The sequence below is a fragment of the Puma concolor genome, chromosome D2 (assembly GCF_028749965.1).
Source record: "Puma concolor isolate L17-30 chromosome D2, mPumCon1.1.hap2, whole genome shotgun sequence".
In the NCBI taxonomy this organism is placed as follows: domain Eukaryota; kingdom Metazoa; phylum Chordata; class Mammalia; order Carnivora; family Felidae; genus Puma; species Puma concolor.
The window spans coordinates 31,084,852-31,102,970 of record NC_141677.1 but is presented as its reverse complement, the minus strand read 5'-3'; the positions used below and the strand labels follow the sequence as shown (position 1 = coordinate 31,102,970).

The window sequence follows — 18,119 nt, the reverse complement described above, 5'->3', positions numbered from 1 at the left end:
TGGAGCCTGCTTCAGATTCTGTGTCTCCCTGTCTCTCTGTTCCTCCCCCACTTGCACTGTATCTCTGTCTCTCTCTCTCTCTCTCTCTCCCTTTCAAAAATAAAGATTAAAAATAAAATTTTAAAGAAGCGGAGACTGAAAAAAAAATAAGTCGAGCCTGAAGATGTGGCTGCAGTGTCATGATAAAACTGAACAGATGAGGAGTTGCTTCTTATGGACGAGCAAAGAAAATAGTTTCTGGAACAGAATCTACTCCTGGTGAAGATGCTGTGAAGATGGTTGAAACGACAGCAAACGATTTGGAATATCTTATAAACTTAGCTGACAAAGCAGGGACAGGGTTCAAGACGATTGAGTCCAATTTTGAAATAAGTTCTACTGTGGATAAAATGCTATCAAACAGCATCACCTGCTACAGAGAAATCATCCGTGAAAAGAAGAGTCAATGAATGTGGCAAACTTCATTGCTGGAGCCACCCCAGCCTTCAGCAACCCCCACCCTGATGAGTCAGCGACCATCAACATCAAGACAAGTTACTCCACTAACAAAAAGATTATGACTCACTGAGAGATGATGGTAAGCATTTTTTAGCAATAAAGTATTTTTAAATTGAGGTACGTACATTGTTTTTGGCTTTTTTTAGACATAATGCTATAGCATACTTAATAGACTACAGTATAGTATAAATATAACTTTTATATGGAATGGGAAACCAGAACATTCGTTTGACTCACTTTATTGCAAAACTCACTTTATTGTGGTGGTCTGGAACTGAAACTGCAATGTGTCTGAGGCGTGCCCCAATGCTGCGAAGGAAGCCCATCTGTTTTCACATTTAGCCTTTAATTAACCATCCTTGGTCTTTCATTGTCTCTTTTAAAAGCATTACTTGCTTCTAGCAATAGCCATCCAATACTATTGTCTTTATAATTACCACTTCCTCATATTTCTCAATGCCCAACACCCTAGCCCTAGTACCCCCGAGGTCATCGTCAGTGAAAACTTTAGTAATTGCAGTGCTGTCCTGTCCCTGTGCTGCATCTCTGGCCGGGGATGGGGTCCTCATTGCCAGTCAGGCAGCAGGTGATCTAGCTCCCAGATCCCATTTTAGCATCTGCTTTCTACGTTCCTGTCACCAGCTGTCACCAGTTGGACTTTCCACGTAGCAATGCAGTAAGTTTCTAAGGGAGCATTCTCAGGATAGATAACCTGGAAGGGGAATGGAAGGAAGCAAGACTAAGTAAAGGAAGAACAGGATTCATGACAACGATGCTGACAAGCTTTTCAGAACTCAGGGGAACAGAGATGGGAACAGCCTTCAGGAAGAAGAGGCTCCTGGACAAGAATAACCTCGCTCTACCACAATTGTTTTCTTCATCTGCTGGTTAATAGGATTTGATTGCAAAATTTGTTCTGTAAAATAATCTTGCTGATATCTTGTCGATAAGACTTCTAGAAACATCTGAGCAAAAATGATTATTTCTTAATTTATCTATTATAACAAGAGATCCCAGACAGCTTAACTCATTGATTATAGTTCTGCTTTAATAGAGGAACATTTGAAAATACACAGATATCCAGGAAAAAAAAAAAAAAAAAAGGAAAGCAGTATGAAGTATTCCGAGCACAGTCGTGCTTTAGTTTGGGTCCTAAGTTTCTAATTGTAACACCAATCGTAGTTCTCAGCAAACATGGCCCACCAGCTCTCCCAGCACATCCAGTGGTAACAGTAGAGTGGTACACTTTACAGGGGACTTGTCAATTACCCACCCACTCTATAAATTTACCTGGTGTTTCATCTGGATTTTTCATAAGAAAAGGGGCATATCAATAAAATTCACAATCAGTGTCAGGTTTCTGAAGACTGGGGTGTGAAATATCACTTGTCAATTTGTTTCTCAGACTGAATTTTTTTTTAAACAGGTTAAGTTATTCTTTAAAGCCATTTTCTAGACGTGGGCAGTCTAGGTAATTTCATAGTGATGTTGGCTGAATACGATACAAAGAGAATGCAGGTATTTTCCAGGACAATAGGATAGGTGAAGGAAGCTTGAAGAATTCATGAAGAAAAAAAGGTGATAAAACCTAAACTTTTCTTTCAGATGTTTTTGAAATCCTATAAACCTTTTTTCATTCCAGAATGGATCATTTCACTCCGGTACATAAAACGTATAGAATGCATTGCCTGGGATCAAAATGGGAAACCCTCTCTTTCACAGAATGAAATTCTCTTCTGGTCCATCTTGGCCCAAGTCCTGGTTGTCTGAGGGCAGATTTCTCTTGAGAGCCCTAAAGTTGTAATAAAAAGCATCGTTTTCATCTACTGGTTGGTATTCCTGGTCAATTTCAGTGAGGAGGCCACTTCCAGAGCCACTTCCAGATCCTGAGCCAGAGCCAGAGCCAGAGCCAGATCCGGATCCAGATCCAGATCCAAAATAGTCCTCAGAGAGAGGGAAGACATCATTCAAGTTCTGGGATCCTGTCATTCTGAAGTAAGAACAAAAAATGGAAAAGAAAAACAGTGAAGTTTGAGACATATGAAAGAAAATCATAAAAAATTTTTAAGGTAGAAAATTAATGCAGCCACCCAGTTGCTCAAATTAAAAGTTACACATTTCCCAGTTATTCAATGCTTTAAAACAAAAAACAAATCGATCAGGCCTTTCTACATGTTTGCCTAGACTTAACTCATTGCATTTGTGTATCCACATCTACACATTGCAGACTCATATAAGCAATGCTAATTTTCTTATCGGTAGCATAGCAATCCTGTATTTGGTAAATTAAGAGGACATTTATTTAAAAAAAAAGATAAATTTTCCCATTTTCTTCCATTAAAGAAAGCACAAACAAGTAAGTCAGCCTAGATAGATGACATTTTTCCCAAATTTCAAATTTCTACAAAACTCCTAATATTCACAGTGCTTCAACACAACTGAATCTAAAGAAATTCTTTGTGACAAGTTAAGCGTTATGTTTGCCACCGTATTAACATTCAATTTCCTCTCAAACAGTAAATGTATTGGGGCACCTGAGTGGCTCGGAAGGTTAAGCATCCGACTCTTGATGTTGGCTCAGGTCATGAACTCATGGTTCGTGAGATCGAGCCCTGCATTGGGCTCAGTGCTGACGGCACAGAGCCTGCTTGGGATTCTCTCTCTCCCCCGCTGTCTCTGCTGCTTCCCCACTTGTGCTCCCTGTCTGTCTCAAAATAAATAAATAAACTTAAAAAAAAAGTAAATATATTCATTCAGTTGGGTTCAGTTTGGTGGTTTAGAAGTCCACTCAGCACCAAAAGACCAGAGCCATGTCACTACCCCTCAGTGGTACAACAACACAACTAAATATCAGAGACAAAAACTGTGTTTCATAGTCTATGGGTCATTTTTTCCGTGAAGATAGTGAACCACAGGCCATACAACAGATTAGAGCATCATGCATGCATGCCTTCAGTAAATATTGAACAGTGGATCCCTATTCTAAGTGCCTAGGATAGAATGGGGACGAACAGATGAGGTCCCTCCTCGAGAAATTTAGAACTTATTGGGGAAGACAGACCATAAAAAGTGAATAAATCAGGAAACTATGAGATGGTGCTAAATGCTATGCAGAGAAGTGAAATAGACTAATGTATGAAAGGGTGACCAGGTGGCTAGTTTAGACTGTGGGGGTCAGGGAAAAGGGATCGGCACCGGAAAAGTGGAAACGCATGTGCACGCGCGCACACACACACACACACACACAGAGTATCAAAAACATGGAACAATGAGGTCACCTAAAGAAAGTGTGCAGATAGAAAAGAGGCCCAGCACAGAGCCAGGGCCATATCAATATATTAAATATTGAACAGAGGAGAACGAATAGTCAGGGAAGTAGAAGAAAACTCAAGATAAGGTGGGGCCATGGAAGCCTAGAGAAGAAAGCATTTCCAGGGTGGGGGCATCAACCGTTTTGAAGGCAATTAAGAAGTTGAGAAAGCCAAACACAGAGAAGTAAAGAGTGGATGTGTTAACCAGGAGTAATTGTGACCTTACCAAACATTCTGAGGGGAAGGTAGAAATGAACGGAAGTCCAAACAGAAGGGGTAGAGGGATGGGGAGACAGGAAGCATCCTTTTCGGTAAGTGTTACTGTGAAGAGGAGCAGAGAACGGGCAATAGCTGGACAGGATGCAGAGTCAAAGAAGGGATTCTAGCTAACTGCCTGAGATGCTAGAGAATTCTGCACCCCGGTGGAAACAAGATGCTGGTCTCACAGGAGTCACTGCAGAACTGAAGTCCTAGAAAAGGCGTGTAGAGGTAGGATCCCCAGAACAAGGAGGAGTGGCCCTAGAAGCTGCCACAGAGTCCAATCAGGAAACTCATCTCAATATTTAACACAGGAAACTACTTAATGTGTGATGGAAAAGCAGTGAAGCCAGACAGGGGATAGCGAGGAAACCCAGAGATGAGAGAAGATACTTCTCTCCCTGGGCTAAAGGGACAATGGAAGGAGGTGGATTTCCCTGAGCCCAGCTACGAGGGGTATCTGGTGGGAGCCGAAGTCATGGAGGAGACACAGTCCTGCCAGAGGTGCCACTCAAGGCAGGGACCGAGGAGAAGAAACATCCTGATCTCTCCCTGCCTCTCATGCTCTCTGGTCTCCCTTCTGTGCCTTCCATTGTCCAAACTCAGCCACAGATCAGGGAGCCTGAGAGATGCAGACCATGGGATGAGCCCTCACCCCTTACCCAATACAGAGAAGGAAGAGGAAAGGAAAAAGAATGGATAGGAGGGCAAATGGGCCTGGGACTAACACAGAAGCAAGAACTGTTCACTCCTAAGTGTCTGGGGTCAGAGTGAGATGGAAAATTTCCCGGCTGAGGAAAGAGAAGATTGTAGAGACTTAAGGAGAGAAGAAATGGTGTAAAAATAGTTGTTTGGGAGAACTTGGGTTATTCCTCCAACATTTTAGCTTTAAATGAATTACTGTGGAAACTCAGAAGTTAAAATAATGGAGGATGCTACAAAATCAATTTCAAGCTTAATGCTGTGGACTAAAAGTAGAAGTACAGGAGGGGTGCCCGGGTGGCTCAGTCGGTTAAGTGGCCAACTTCAGCTCAGGTCATGATCTCGCGGTTCTTGAGTTCGAGCCCCACATCCGGCTCTGTGCTGACAGCTCAGAGCCTGGAGCCTGCTTTGGATTCTGTGTTTCCCATGCTCTCTGCCCATCCTGGTCCCCCTCCCCCTCCCCTTCCCCCTCCCCCTCCCCCCCCCCACGCTCTGTCTCTCTGACTCTCAATACTGAATAAAGGTACTGAATAAAGGTTATAAAAAAAAAAAAAAGAAAAAAAAAGGAAGTAGAGGCATAGGAGCAGGATTGCAGAGCGACATTTTGAGGATGGTGACGATGTAATCTCTTATGCAGTGAGTGCCAGCAAACGAAGAGGGTCGCCAGGACCTCCCCCCTGCCCCGCTGAGTGATGATGGCCTCACCTGGTTTGGGCATGATGACTTCCCTGGCTTTGAGGAGAGTAATTTTCTAGGGTTAATCTTCCAAGTCTGAAGATTAAACCTTTATGATAATCCTTTTCATAACGCATTTTTGCTACCTGTTATACGACTTTGCTGCTTACTAAAACAATTGATTCGAAGACAATTCCATTTTTGTTACTTATGAATTCCTATTGGATCTTTTTTGCAAGTTTAAATCAGGTTTTATTTCATCAAGAAGAGGTTTGGCTTTGTCTCTGATAAGCCATGGCCATTTATTCTTCTCTTCCCTAATTTCTTTTTTCATCACTACTATCTAATCTCAGGATATTTTATTTTATTTTATTTTATTTATTTATTTTTTAATTTTTAAATGTTTATTTATTTTTGAGACAGAGAGAGACAGAGCATGAACAGGGGAGGGGCAGAGAAAGAGGGAGACACAGAATCCGAAACAGGCTGCAGGCTCTGAGCAGTCAGCACAGAGCCCGACGTGGGGCTCGAACTCACGTACCATGAGATCATGACCTGAGCCAAAGTCGGACGCTTAATCGACCAAGCCACCCAGGCGCCCCTCTCAGGATATTTTAATAACCCCTATTAGCAATCATTCTGTATTCCTCCCTCTCCTCCAGCCCCTGGTGACCACTCATCTATTTTCCACCTCCGTAGAATTGACTATTCTGGGCATTTCATATGGATAGAATCATGCAAGGTGTGGCTTTTTGTGTCTGGTTTTTTTCACTTTGCATACTGTTTTCAGGATAGATCCATGTGATCACACACTTCGTTCCTTATTTGGCCAAATAATAGTCCACTCTAGCGAAGTACTGCATTTTATTTATGCACGCAGTTGCCAGACTCCTATTGGATTTTAATATATAACGTGCTCTATTTACATAAACAGAATAATGCTCAATCATTTCCAATACTTGTTGGTGAAAAGTAGTTGGTTTTTGTCTCTGCCACCACAAAAAGACCTTGCAAAAGTATGGATGAATCGTGCATTCTTGCGCATCTCACACACCAGTAAATACAGTATACAGCTTTACCGTGTACTGTGTGGCGAAAACCAAGCCACCAAGGCAAGAGCCTGAAGAAGAACACACTGGACAACCCTCCCATCTCCAAGCCAAGGTCTCAACAGGGGTCAGTGAAAGTAAGATCAGAGAAAGTTCACTTACAAAAAAGGGTCAGTCCTTGGAGGGAGGATTCTGTTGGTTTCATCTGGAAGCATGTTGAACATTGGTCCTTTTTCATCAATGCAGTTTGCAGAATTACTCTCAGGATTACAGCGTACCCACTGGTACCTGGCCCTCCGCACAGGAGAACCTACCCCAAAAAAGGAACCCATGTGGTTACTAAGTACCTCTCACACAGCTTCTCATCACTCTGTCCAGAAGAAATTGTTGATTAAATGAATTCTAAATTTGGTAGAAGGTAAGGTGTGGGCATGACCATAAATAGACCGTAAATAGAAAGACCATAAATAGAACAGCAGCATCCACCGTGTGCCAGCCTTTTAGATACATTGTCCTCCCAACAACCCCATAAAGTAGCCCAGGGTTTAAGGTTAGAATAGGCTTGGGCAATCAGCCACCTGGAGTAAAGTCCCAGCTATGCTACTGGTGACCTGGGAAACCTTCACTTCCCTGAGCCCCCTCTGTGAAATGAAGACGCTAACAGTGTCGTTTTTTCTCATAAGCTGGTCCTCAAAATTAAATAAGAAATGCATGTAAAGACGTTAACATAGTGCCAGGAACACAATAAACACTTGGTAGTGTTAACTATTATTATTTTTGTACTATTCTCTCCACTTTACGCAAAGGAAAACTGAGGCCACACGGGTATTGAAGGGCCCAGTATTCAAACCCATATCTGACCCCCAAAGCCTGCCCCTTCTTAAAGAGATGAGTCAAATCACATTAAGAAAGATTAAGGAATACACCAAGTAGTACCTAAGACACTACGGGGCCCTAGTTCTTTAGGGCCATATGATGTTCTTAGCAGTGAAAAGTAAATAAAAAACCTGCCCTCTTTCTTTGCCCTCAGATCCAGTCGAGATTTCAGAAGAACTAGGCTGTTCTATTCGCAGAGGGACAGACTGGTTGGAATACCCTAGTTTGTCACAGCTTCTTTTGAGTTTAGTTTCTACACAGAAGTCTCCAAATCTGGTGTTAGAAGGTCATACAAGAGATGCCTTATTAATTCATGAAATAAACTGTCTATTCTTCACTTTAGCAAGAATGGAAGCCCGATGGTGAGAACTACTTCCCCATACTCCAAAAGGTTCATCTCCTCCCCACCCGAAGCCCATGTTTTATTCACACAAGGGCAACTAATAATCACCTAGCAAGAAAGGGCTTGTCTAGAATCCTTGAAAAGCAGGAAAAGTGGTTTTAAAACCCAGTACATTGTTGTCTGTACAGATCAAAGTGGAAATGGTAACAACTATTTCAGAAAACAAACAAAAAACCCAGTGCTATGGACAATCACAGCAACTTTTTTTTTTTTTTGCAATAGTAAAAGATTGGAAAATTACATGTTAAAGTACAGCTATTAAAAGAATGAGGCAGGGGTGCCTGGATGGCTCAGTTGGTTAAGCGTCCGACTCTTGATTTCAGGCCACATCTTGTGGTTCGTGGGTTTGAGCCCCACGTTGAGCTCTGCACTGACAGTGCAGAGCCTGCTTGGGATTCTCTCTCTCTCTCTGCCTCTATCCCAGTTGCTCTCTCTCTCAAAACAAATAAATAAACTTAAAAAAAAAAAAAAAAGAATGAGGCAGCTCTCTGGACACTGATATAGATTCTCCAAAGTAGATTATTAAATTTAAAACAAAGTAAGGAACACTGTGCATTGTGTTAACATTTGTGTGTGTTTGTGTTTTTAAGAATATATTTACATATATGCTTGCATATATGTATCTTGAACCTCTGAAAAGTTACACAACATACTGATTTCCTTTGTGGAGGGGATTGGTAGGCAGAAGACAGAGGAAGGAAGGACCCTGACTGCCCTCCCTCCTCTTGACACACTTCTGCAAGCCCCCTACAACAATTCATCTGCTTCCTGTCATCATAAATTAGTTTAGGGACGACTGGGTGGCTCAGTCAGTTAAGCCTCCAAATCTTGATTTTGGCTCAGGTCATGATCTCACAGTTCATGAATTTGAGCCCTGCATCAGGCTCTGTGCTGACAGCACGAAGCCTGCTTGGGATTCTCTCTCTCTCCCTCTCTCTCTTCCCTTCCTCTGCTCGCCCTCTCTCTCTCAAAAGTAAATAAATAAATAGACTTAAAAAATTAGTTTATATCTTCGGTAATTTTACATAAATGGACTCCTACAGCAATTTGACAGGGTTTCCTGACATTGTTTTAATTCAGGGACTAATGGAAAGGTGTCTTTACCTTTTACAGCACTCTCCTCTAGAAATGGGCAGTCTGTTTAGATATTCCTTACATCTAGACTGCTTTTGTTGCAATTTTTTAAAATAACATTTATGTTACAGGGCGCCTGGGTGGCTCTGTTGGTTAAGCTTCTGACTCTTGGTTTTGCCTCAGGTCATGATCTCATGGTTCGTGTGTTCGAGCCCCACATAGGGCTCCACGCTGACAGCATGGAGCCTGCCTGGGATTCTCTCTCTCTCTCTCTCTCTCTCTCTCTCTGCCCTTCCTCTACCCTCTCTTTCTCTTAAAATAAATAAACTTAAATAACTTTATTTTTTAAAAGGAGAAAAGAAATATGAGCTTATTATAGGAAATTTTGAAAATGTATTAAACAAAAAAAAAAAAAAGAAAAATGACCCCTAATCTCATTACCCAACATCCCCAGAGACCATGAACTTTGGAGTTTTGGGGTCACCCCCAGTATCTGTTTCTAGAAGAGTATGCACAAACTATGTCCTGTTCTCTTCTGACAGCAACTATCAGAGGTTGATACCAAAGTCAAGTTCACTTTACCTCTCAATAGGATGGCCAAGGACTTTGTTCTTAAAAGACTGCAGAACCACAGAACTTTTTCAAAATGTCCTCTTTCTTTATGATTCTCTATCATGTCTATTTGTACTCAACTTTGTCCTAATAGCTCTGATTAACCAAGTTATTACATCATTAAGATATATGATACACATTTTATATCTATAAAGAGATATATAGATATAAGTAAAATACAATGTATAAAAGATACATGAAACTATTCACCTTAGTACTATTTAAACTGGGGAAACAGGAAATAACTTGATCAAAGCAGTTAAAAATCTCATTATTAGTCATTCATATGAGGGAATATTGACAAAAAAGTTAAAAAGTAGTGGTTATAGAAAAGACTATGTAACATCATGGGAAACTCTATATTTAAAAATGAGTGAAAAAGGCAGAACGCCATGCTGCATAGTAGTTGTTAATGCAACCGCATAAACAGATATTGGGGAGAAATTTGAGGAAATCCACAAAAATATAGTGATAGACTCTTTGGTGATTTTTTTCTCATTTTGTTTTATAAATTTCTATAAATAACAGTATTCCTTGAAAAATTAAAGACACTAATGTAAGAAAGTAAATATTCTCCCGCTGGTTTGTTTGTTTGTTTCTTTCTTTCTTTCTTTCTTACCTTTGGAAATACTATCACAATTTTCCCCATGGTTTCTGAATACCGCTAACTGTATCTGGCCTGGGACAGCTAGTCATCCAAAATAGGTTAGTTCTGTCACTGTCTGGAGACTGGAGGTAAGGTAGCAAGATGACATCCAATGCCCCTTACTAGCTGTGTGACCTTGACCAACTTACTTAACCTCTGTGTAGCTCAATTTCTTCATCCATGAAATGGGAACAGTAATAGATCTGATAATGAGATATAAATGTTAGGTTCTTAGAATAATAACTAGCACCATGGTCAGAGCTCCTTAAACACTAGTTTCTCCGATGAGGAGGAGACCACAATGACCAATCTCTGCTAGTGGACAACTTATAAAGACATCAGAATTTAAACACTCATTCTACCATTTAGCATCTGTCTGATTCTCAATTTCTCATCTTTCAAAGATGAATAATAGTATCCCAAACAGTTCCTTTACAGTGAGATGAAAGTATGTAAAACATCTAGCACAAATCTTTGCACCTGGTATTGGTATGGTTTACCTTTCTCCTCTGATTCTTTCCTCAAGCAGCGTAAGTTTGGCATTGAGTGCTTGCTACTTAAAAGCCCTGCCTTGTAGGTGGGACTAAAAAAAAAAAAAAAAAAAATCCAACATGTCCAGCAGAGGGCGATGTCTTCACACTGTGGGCTGTCTAGAACAGCGCTGTCCAATAGAAGTGTTCAGACAACCATGTATGAAATATTCTTTCTTTTTTTTTAATGTTTATTTATATTTGAGAGAGACAGAGACAGATCGGGGGAGGGGCAGCCTGAAGCAGGCTTCAGGTTCTGAGCTGTCAGCACAGAGCCTGAACGGGGGCTCGAACTCACAGGATCATGACCTGAGCCTAAGTCCCACGCTTAACCCACTGGGCCACCCAGGCGCCCACGTATGGAATTTTCAATGTCATAGCAGCTCTATTTTTTAAAGTAGAAAGAGACAAGTGAAATTAATTTCAAGACATTTCATTTAACCAATGTATTCAGATATTGCCATTTAACATATAAGCAATGTAAGTTATTAATGAATATTTTACGTTTTTCTTTTCATGTAAGTCTGGGTGCATATTTTGCACTAACAGCACATTTCAGTTTGGATTCACCCCATTTCAAGCGCTCAGAGGCTATCATTTTGGGCACTGTAGATGTTTGCCTTCTCCTTTACAGGCAGCCGATGTGCTATCAAGCTGAGAGAATGTTTGCATAGATAGGAAGTTAAACAGAAAAGTAAAACTAAAACTTTACGGGGAAGCGTCCAGGTGAAAGACCCTATCATTTTGCTGGCATAATACAGCTTTCATAAACTCATGAAAACAAATTCTAAAATACAAAATTCCCCCCAGAATTCAGAGTCTCAGCTTTTAAAATTTATAAAGAGGGGCTTCTTGGGATGCCTGACTGACTCAGTGGGTAAAATGCATGACTCCTGATCTCAGGGTTGTAAGTTCAGGCCTCACACTGGGTGTAGGGATTACTTTAAAATAAAATATTAAAAAAAAAAAGAGGGGCTTCTTTTGGGGGTTGATGAAAATGTTCTAAAATTGACTATAGTGATAGTTGCATATATCTGTGAATATAATTTAAAAACTTTGAATTGTACACTTTGAATGGATGAACTCTATGGTATGTGAATGCTATTTCAATAAAGCTGTTTAAAAACTCATAAAGAAATCAAAGGTAGAAGTCACCCCCCCCCCCCCCAGAAAAGTGTATCTAATTTGGGATTGATAATTTTCAGTTGGATTAAAATAAAGAACATGGTTACAGACACGATGTTCCTGACATATCTGTTGAAGGGTGTTGGCAGGATGTGAATTCAACAGTTCCAGCCCCCGATGTTGTGGGAATATCTTGACTCCTATCTTGCTTGAGAGAAATGCCTCATGATTACTGATTACCATAATTGGAAAAAATAAAAGAGAGAACGCTAGTGGACACAAGGGTTATCTTCTCCAAAGGCCCCACCTACTGGATCTGCTGGTGAACTTTGTGGTAGATTCCAGGGAAAAGAAGGGTAAATGATTTAGAATCCTTTCCTCATTGCTCGCCACCCCCACATACACACAAAGTCACTAGTCCCACTTTATACAAAATGCTTTCTGTGAATGAACATTACCCCAGTAATCTCTCTACATCTTTATATATTGTAGTACCAATTTTTCCCCAACATCATCACAATTGGCCAATTTCCTATACTTTTTTTTTTTAATTTTTTTTTCAACGTTTATTTATTTTTTGGGGACAGAGAGAGACAGAGCATGAACGGGGGAGGGGCAGAGAGAGAGGGAGACACAGAATCGGAAACAGGCTGCAGGCTCCGAGCCATCAGCCCAGAGCCCGACGCGGGGCTCGAACTCACGGACCACGAGGTCGTGACCTGGCTGAAGTCGGACGCTTAACCGACTGCGCCACCCAGGCGCCCCAGCCAATTTCCTATTCTTAATGGAGATCTGCTGCAGGTATGTTAGAGAAACTTAAGCAGAAACTGCCATGCGGAGGGTTAAAAAAAAAAAAAAAAGGCCATTTTGTTCGTTGTTTGGGTAGCATGGAAACAGACATCACTAAGTTGGAGTTGCTTCCTACTAGACAATCAATTCTACAAGATAGATAAGGTTCCCCCACCCTTGCATGGCTTGCCAAGCTGTAAATGTTCCCAGTTTACTTTCAATTTCTCCCTCTCTATACCTCAATTCGCTGGTAAACTTTATAGCAAGTTTACTACAGTCAAAACAAGGTTTTTTTGTCTTAAAGAAAGAAAAACTTGAGGCACCTGGCTGACTCAGTCAGTAGAACACGTTACTCTTGATCTCAGAGTTGTAAGTTCAAGTCCCACATTGGATATAGTGATTACTTAAAAATAAAAACTTTAAAAAGAAAGAAAAGATAAGAGAAAAGATAAGATCAGTAAAGAAAAAAGAAAATCTCTACCTAGAAGACAGTCAAGTTGCAGTAGAAAGTAAACTCTGTCCTTGAAATCAGATGGCCACTTCTGGCCTAAAGTCTCAAAATATTTTGCAAGCAGTTGGTCTAAAAAGCAAATGAATCTTCTCTTCTATAAAGTGGTGTTAATTCCTCTTCACAGGAAATGTGATGATCATTTACGAGAGAATGTACATGAAATCACTTTACAATCAAACAGCAGCACACATGGGTGGAATCAATATCTACTGTAACCCAATAGTGTGGAGTGAACACATGATCTGGCCACAACTGCTCGTGGATTTTCCATTTTCTCTCTTTATGGGCATCTTTTAAAAAGAGGGGCAGGGCGCCTGTGTGGCTCAGTCAGTTAAGCGTCCAGTTCTTGATTTTGGCTCATGTCATGATGTCATGGTTTGTCAGATGACACCCCACAGAATGCGGAGTCTGCTTGGGACTCTCTCTCTCTCTCTCTCTCTCTCTCTCTCCCTCTGCCCCTCTCCACCCCACTCTCCTCTCAAAATAAATAAATAAACATGAAAAAAATTAAAAGGGGGGCAATAAAAGACTTTAGGATTCACAGACCTTACCAATAATCAATAATCCCCTGGAGCTCTACATTAAATCGATGGCCACCTGTGCTCTCTAGGGTCTCCCATGCGTTGCCAAATTTCCATTTCTTTGCCCCTAATAGACATGATTTTACATCATGTCTTTACTTGGGTTTGACTTATAGTAACTGATAGGGGCTGAGTTGTGTCCCCTCAATTTGTGTGTCGAAGCCCTAACTCTCAATACCTCAGAATGGGGTTGTATCTGGAGATAGGGACTAAAAAGAGGTAATTAAGGTCAAATGAGGTCATATGGATATACCCTAATCCAATATGGCTGGGTCCTTATAATCCAATATGGCTGGTGTCTCTTATGAAGAAGAGATCAGGACACAGACACACACAGAGGAAGGACCATGTGAAGACACAGAGAGATGGGCATCTTCAAGGCAAGGAAAGAGGCTTCAGAATGAAACCAACCCCACCGACATCTTGATCTTGGACTTCTAGCCTCCAGAACTGTGAGGAAATAAACTTCTGTTGTTTAAGCCACACCAGTCTGGGATACTGGGCAGTCTTCGCAAACAAATACAGTAATCTAAGATGTTTTGAATATGTGCAGTAAAAGCAAGCCAAAAGCCTAGTTAATTTGATCAGTTCAGTCAAACCAGTGGTTTGAGTAAATATTTTTTAAAAGATGGAGGAAAAACACTGTCAGATCACACCTGGCATCACGTGGATGTGTGGTGAAATAGTGGCGTGGCTCTTTCCACTGCAGCCTTGAGCTTGCCGTCACTCGCACACACAGCCCCGGGTGGGCATCTGTTTCCCTTCCTATTGAATTTTTTTTTTTAACGTTTATTTATTTTTTAGACAGAGAGAGACAGAGCATGAACAGGGGAGGGGCAGAGAGAGAGGGAGACACAGAATCTGAAACAGGCTCCAGGCTCTGAGCGGTCAGCACAGAGCCCGACGTGGGACTCGAACTCACGGACCATGAGATCGTGACCTGAGCCGAAGTCGGACGCTTAACTGACCGAGCCACCCAGGCGCCCCTCCCTTCCTATTGAGACGTGGGCACAAACCCTTCATTCCAACACCAAGTGCACTTCTCCTTTGGAAATACCCTAGTTTTTCAGTTCATTCATTCTCTCTTTCTTGGTTCCTTTTCCAACAAAGAGCCAAACCTACCAGGTGATGATATAAATGCTAGTACTTTGTACAGTTTCATCATGGTTTCTTCACTTCTTTCTGATGAATACCTACTACATAAGGAACGTTTTTGCTTTAATTCCAGTTTTACCTACTGAATCTTTGTGGGGAACGTGATATTTGGGGGAAATTCTGAATACGTAAAGACTAACTTAGCTCTTGCCAGGGTGGACTCCCCCCGCACCCCACCCCCTCTCCCCACCAACTGGTCACTCAAATCTGTGCTACAAATATAGACCTCATTACCCTGGATCTTGTCACAACACACTAGGGAATTACCTCGTCAAGCTGAAGATTTTCCCTAAAAGACCCAAGCCTGTTCCCTACAATCAATAATGTTTTATACTGTAAAAAATAAATAGATTTGGGGCTCCTGCGTGGCTCAGTTGGTTAAGCATCCAACTTCAGCTCAGGTCACGATCTCGTGGTTTGTGAGTTCGAGCCCCGCCTCGGGCTCTGTGCTGACAGCTCAGAGCCTGGAGCCTGCTTCGGATTCTGTGTCTCCCTCTCCCTCGGCCCCTCCCCCACTTGTGCTCTGTCTCTCTCCGTCTCTCAAAAATAAATAAATGTAAAAAAAATTTTTTTTAAATAAATAGATTCATAAAAAAGTTTCAGCAACACTACTTGCTGTTATTTTCTTCAATAAATGCATAACAAGAAGAAAATAATTTTATAAATTTCCAGTACATGACGAACATATCTGAGATTCCCTATATGATTTCATTTCCACCAAAAGTAAAAACAAGACCATTAGAGTCACTTTGAAGAAACAAATCCAGGACATGTATGTCACTAGGAGTCAGTATTTCCTGTGCAATTTGGGGAACCTTAAATGTGTTTCTACCATAAACTCTCCCATCTATTTATCAGGTAATGACCTTCTTCCTTGTTTAGACATGATCCCTTATTTACCAAAGGAGAAGAAATTGTATCTTTCCTACAAACTGTTAATTTTCGTTGTCTTAGTCATTAAGACTTTAAGTTGTTTCAGTCTGACTAAACAACCCTGGATCATAGAGAAATCTAACAAGAAATTTCCAGATGTAATGTCTCTGTGAGCAACAGCACAGATACTGAAATTCTTTGGCCTCTTTATAAACTCTGAGAGGGCTTGTACTATGTCTAGCCATAATTGAATTTTCACTAAGAACCAAGTTTTTTTTAAAAAAGGAAAAAAAAAAACAAATTTACTCTGATTTCTACAAATATATCATTTCCCACTGTTAGAGTAATTATGACACCACCATAATATAGGAAAACTTGGGACTGATAGAAACCCTAAGGGATAGGCACTCAACAGTGCCACTTTCTCCATAGACACATAGGTATTTTTCTATATTACTTTCTTGAATTTCTGAAAGTTTATAAACTAGGGGTGCCTGTGTGCCTCCGTCAGTTAAGTGTGGGACTCTTGATCTCGACTCAGGTCATGATCTCAGGGTTCCTGGGATAGAGCCCCGCATGGGACTCTGTGCTGACAGCGCTGAGCCTGCTTGGGATTCTCTCTCCCTCTGTCTGTCTCTCTCTCTCTCTCTCTCTCTCTCTCTCAGTAAAAGAAAATATACATTAAAAAAAAGTTTATAAACTATACCTTTTCATCCCAAAATAAAAGAGCACGTTTCAACCATTGTGAGAGCTTATAAGGCCACACCTGCCTCCAGAGCCTCATCCTTCTTGGTACCAAACTTAACCAAACTCACATTAAGGAGTTTAGCCACCCCAAATACTTTTTCCTTGCATACTTTCTCCCACAATACATTCTGTATCTTAAAGTGAATATTATCATTTGTGGGAAACATGGGGCTTACAAAGATTACAGCGGGGAGCGGGGGGTGCAAGTTTCCCAGGTCTTACCTTGAACCGAAGAATCAAAAACCAGGAGGAGGGCAAGAGCCAGGACAAACGTAGTGCCCTGGAGGAGCCGTTGCATCGTGACCAGCTCACTTCGGTCCTGCTGCCTGGACACCAACTTCACGATTAGGAAATGTAGCAGGGTGCACTCTGTCCCTTTTAGAAAAAGTTCCAAAACCTCAAACCCTGCCCAGAACACACGTCACAATTTCCTGAACAAATAGAAAGAGATCCACATCAAAACCCAGAAAGATTAAAAAAAAAAAAAAGACAGCAAAATAACTATTCATACCCATTATGAAACTGCACTGAACTCTCCCCAGGTCTGCTTTTTCAAAAGTTTTGTTGCTTCACACTTGCCTGTTAGAAATTGTTTTCCCACTAAAACAGTAGAATCAGCATTCAGTAGAGTCGGTTTTTCCTCTCCTCAATTAGCAATCTGAACACAAGATTTTTAACATAAGGAGTCCACTGCCCTGTGGATGAGGGGGAGCTGGGCACTGCCTTTTCATACTGAGCACCTTCAACATAAAATGTTAATTTTCCTTTCTGTCAGGAGTAGCACAAGTCACTGAGTCGAGCTCGAGAGGTAAGAGTTCAAAGCTGAGTTCTCATCTACAAAAAAAGTGTTCTCCGGTTTCAGAGAACAGGTTTCTTACTGGACTCTGTTGCTTCCATTGGATCGATCCCTGGCTCTCCCTCTTCCTCAAGAATGCAGCGAGGATTTCTGGTTACCAAGCACTTGGGCACAACAGAAAAACGACTTTGCACTTCTCTGCCCCTCCACACCAAGTATTTCTTACGATGCAATTGCATTTATGCTTTCACCTTTTCTCCTGGTAAAAGTTTCCACCTTGAATTTGGGGTTCTCTGGCCTTGAATGAGCTGGGCATCAGAAACAAGGTGTGTTGTGTCCGCCCAGTGGGCTGCTGGAGCTCATGCTGCGCTGCCCCCTGTAACTAAAGGAGTGGCTGTTTCTCAGGTCCTGGGAATCGTGCATAGACTTCTGGGGGACTGAGGAACACCGGGTAGAGGCTCCACGTTAAAGTTGCAGGACAGACATAACAGTTGAACACGTGTTCTCGCCTGGGGGCACACACTGTTGCCTTCTATTCAAGGTTCAACCACTCTCCATTTCCACATGCCTGTCCCTACAGCCCCCACTTTCCATTTTCACCCTCACTGTTGTCGGTCCTTTGACAGGAGGGAGGGGTTTCCGTTTTCTTGTTTTCAGCTTCCTGCTGATTCCTTTACCATTTCCTGCTAAGGACAGGCCTCACAATCTAATCGCTGAGTAGCTGTGGTCCAAGTCCACAAGAGCTATGAAGAATGCACATCTTGACGGTCCTCAGAACCATCTGGAAGTGAGGCCAGGGACCCCTCTTTAGCTGTACCCGACCCCAAAACTCACAAACCTAGTGAGCTCCCCAGTATGGAATATTGGTTTCAGCTTGAAATAACAGCCCTCATCTCTGGTCTTTTTTA

The 18,119-nt window shown here is 41.5% G+C and overlaps 1 protein-coding gene across 1 annotated transcript; it reads right to left on the bottom strand.

Moving 5' to 3' along the window:
• Positions 1-1,525: 1,525 nt before the first annotated feature.
• SRGN (serglycin) lies at positions 1,526-16,800 on the bottom strand. The gene is made up of 3 exons (XM_086679879.1): positions 16,638-16,800; positions 6,656-6,803; positions 1,526-2,488 (listed from the first exon to the last, which is right to left on the bottom strand). Exons 1-3 carry the CDS (start codon positions 16,711-16,713, stop codon positions 2,215-2,217), a joined length of 498 nt encoding a protein of 165 aa, XP_086536005.1. The 5' UTR covers positions 16,714-16,800; the 3' UTR covers positions 1,526-2,214.
• Positions 16,801-18,119: the final 1,319 nt, after the last annotated feature.

Excerpts from the sequence above, each read along its gene's own strand:
- SRGN (XM_086679879.1), bottom strand. The coding sequence starts at position 16,713 with ATGCAACGGCTCCTCCAGGGCACTACGTTTGTCCTGGCTCTTGCCCTC. Across the intron at positions 6,804-16,637 it reads TTTTGATTCTTCGGTTCAAG|GTTCTCCTGTGCGGAGGGCC; the intron begins GTAAGACCTGGG and ends TTTTTGGGGTAG. Across the intron at positions 2,489-6,655 it reads CCAAGGACTGACCCTTTTTT|AATGACAGGATCCCAGAACT; the intron begins GTAAGTGAACTT and ends TTCTTACTTCAG.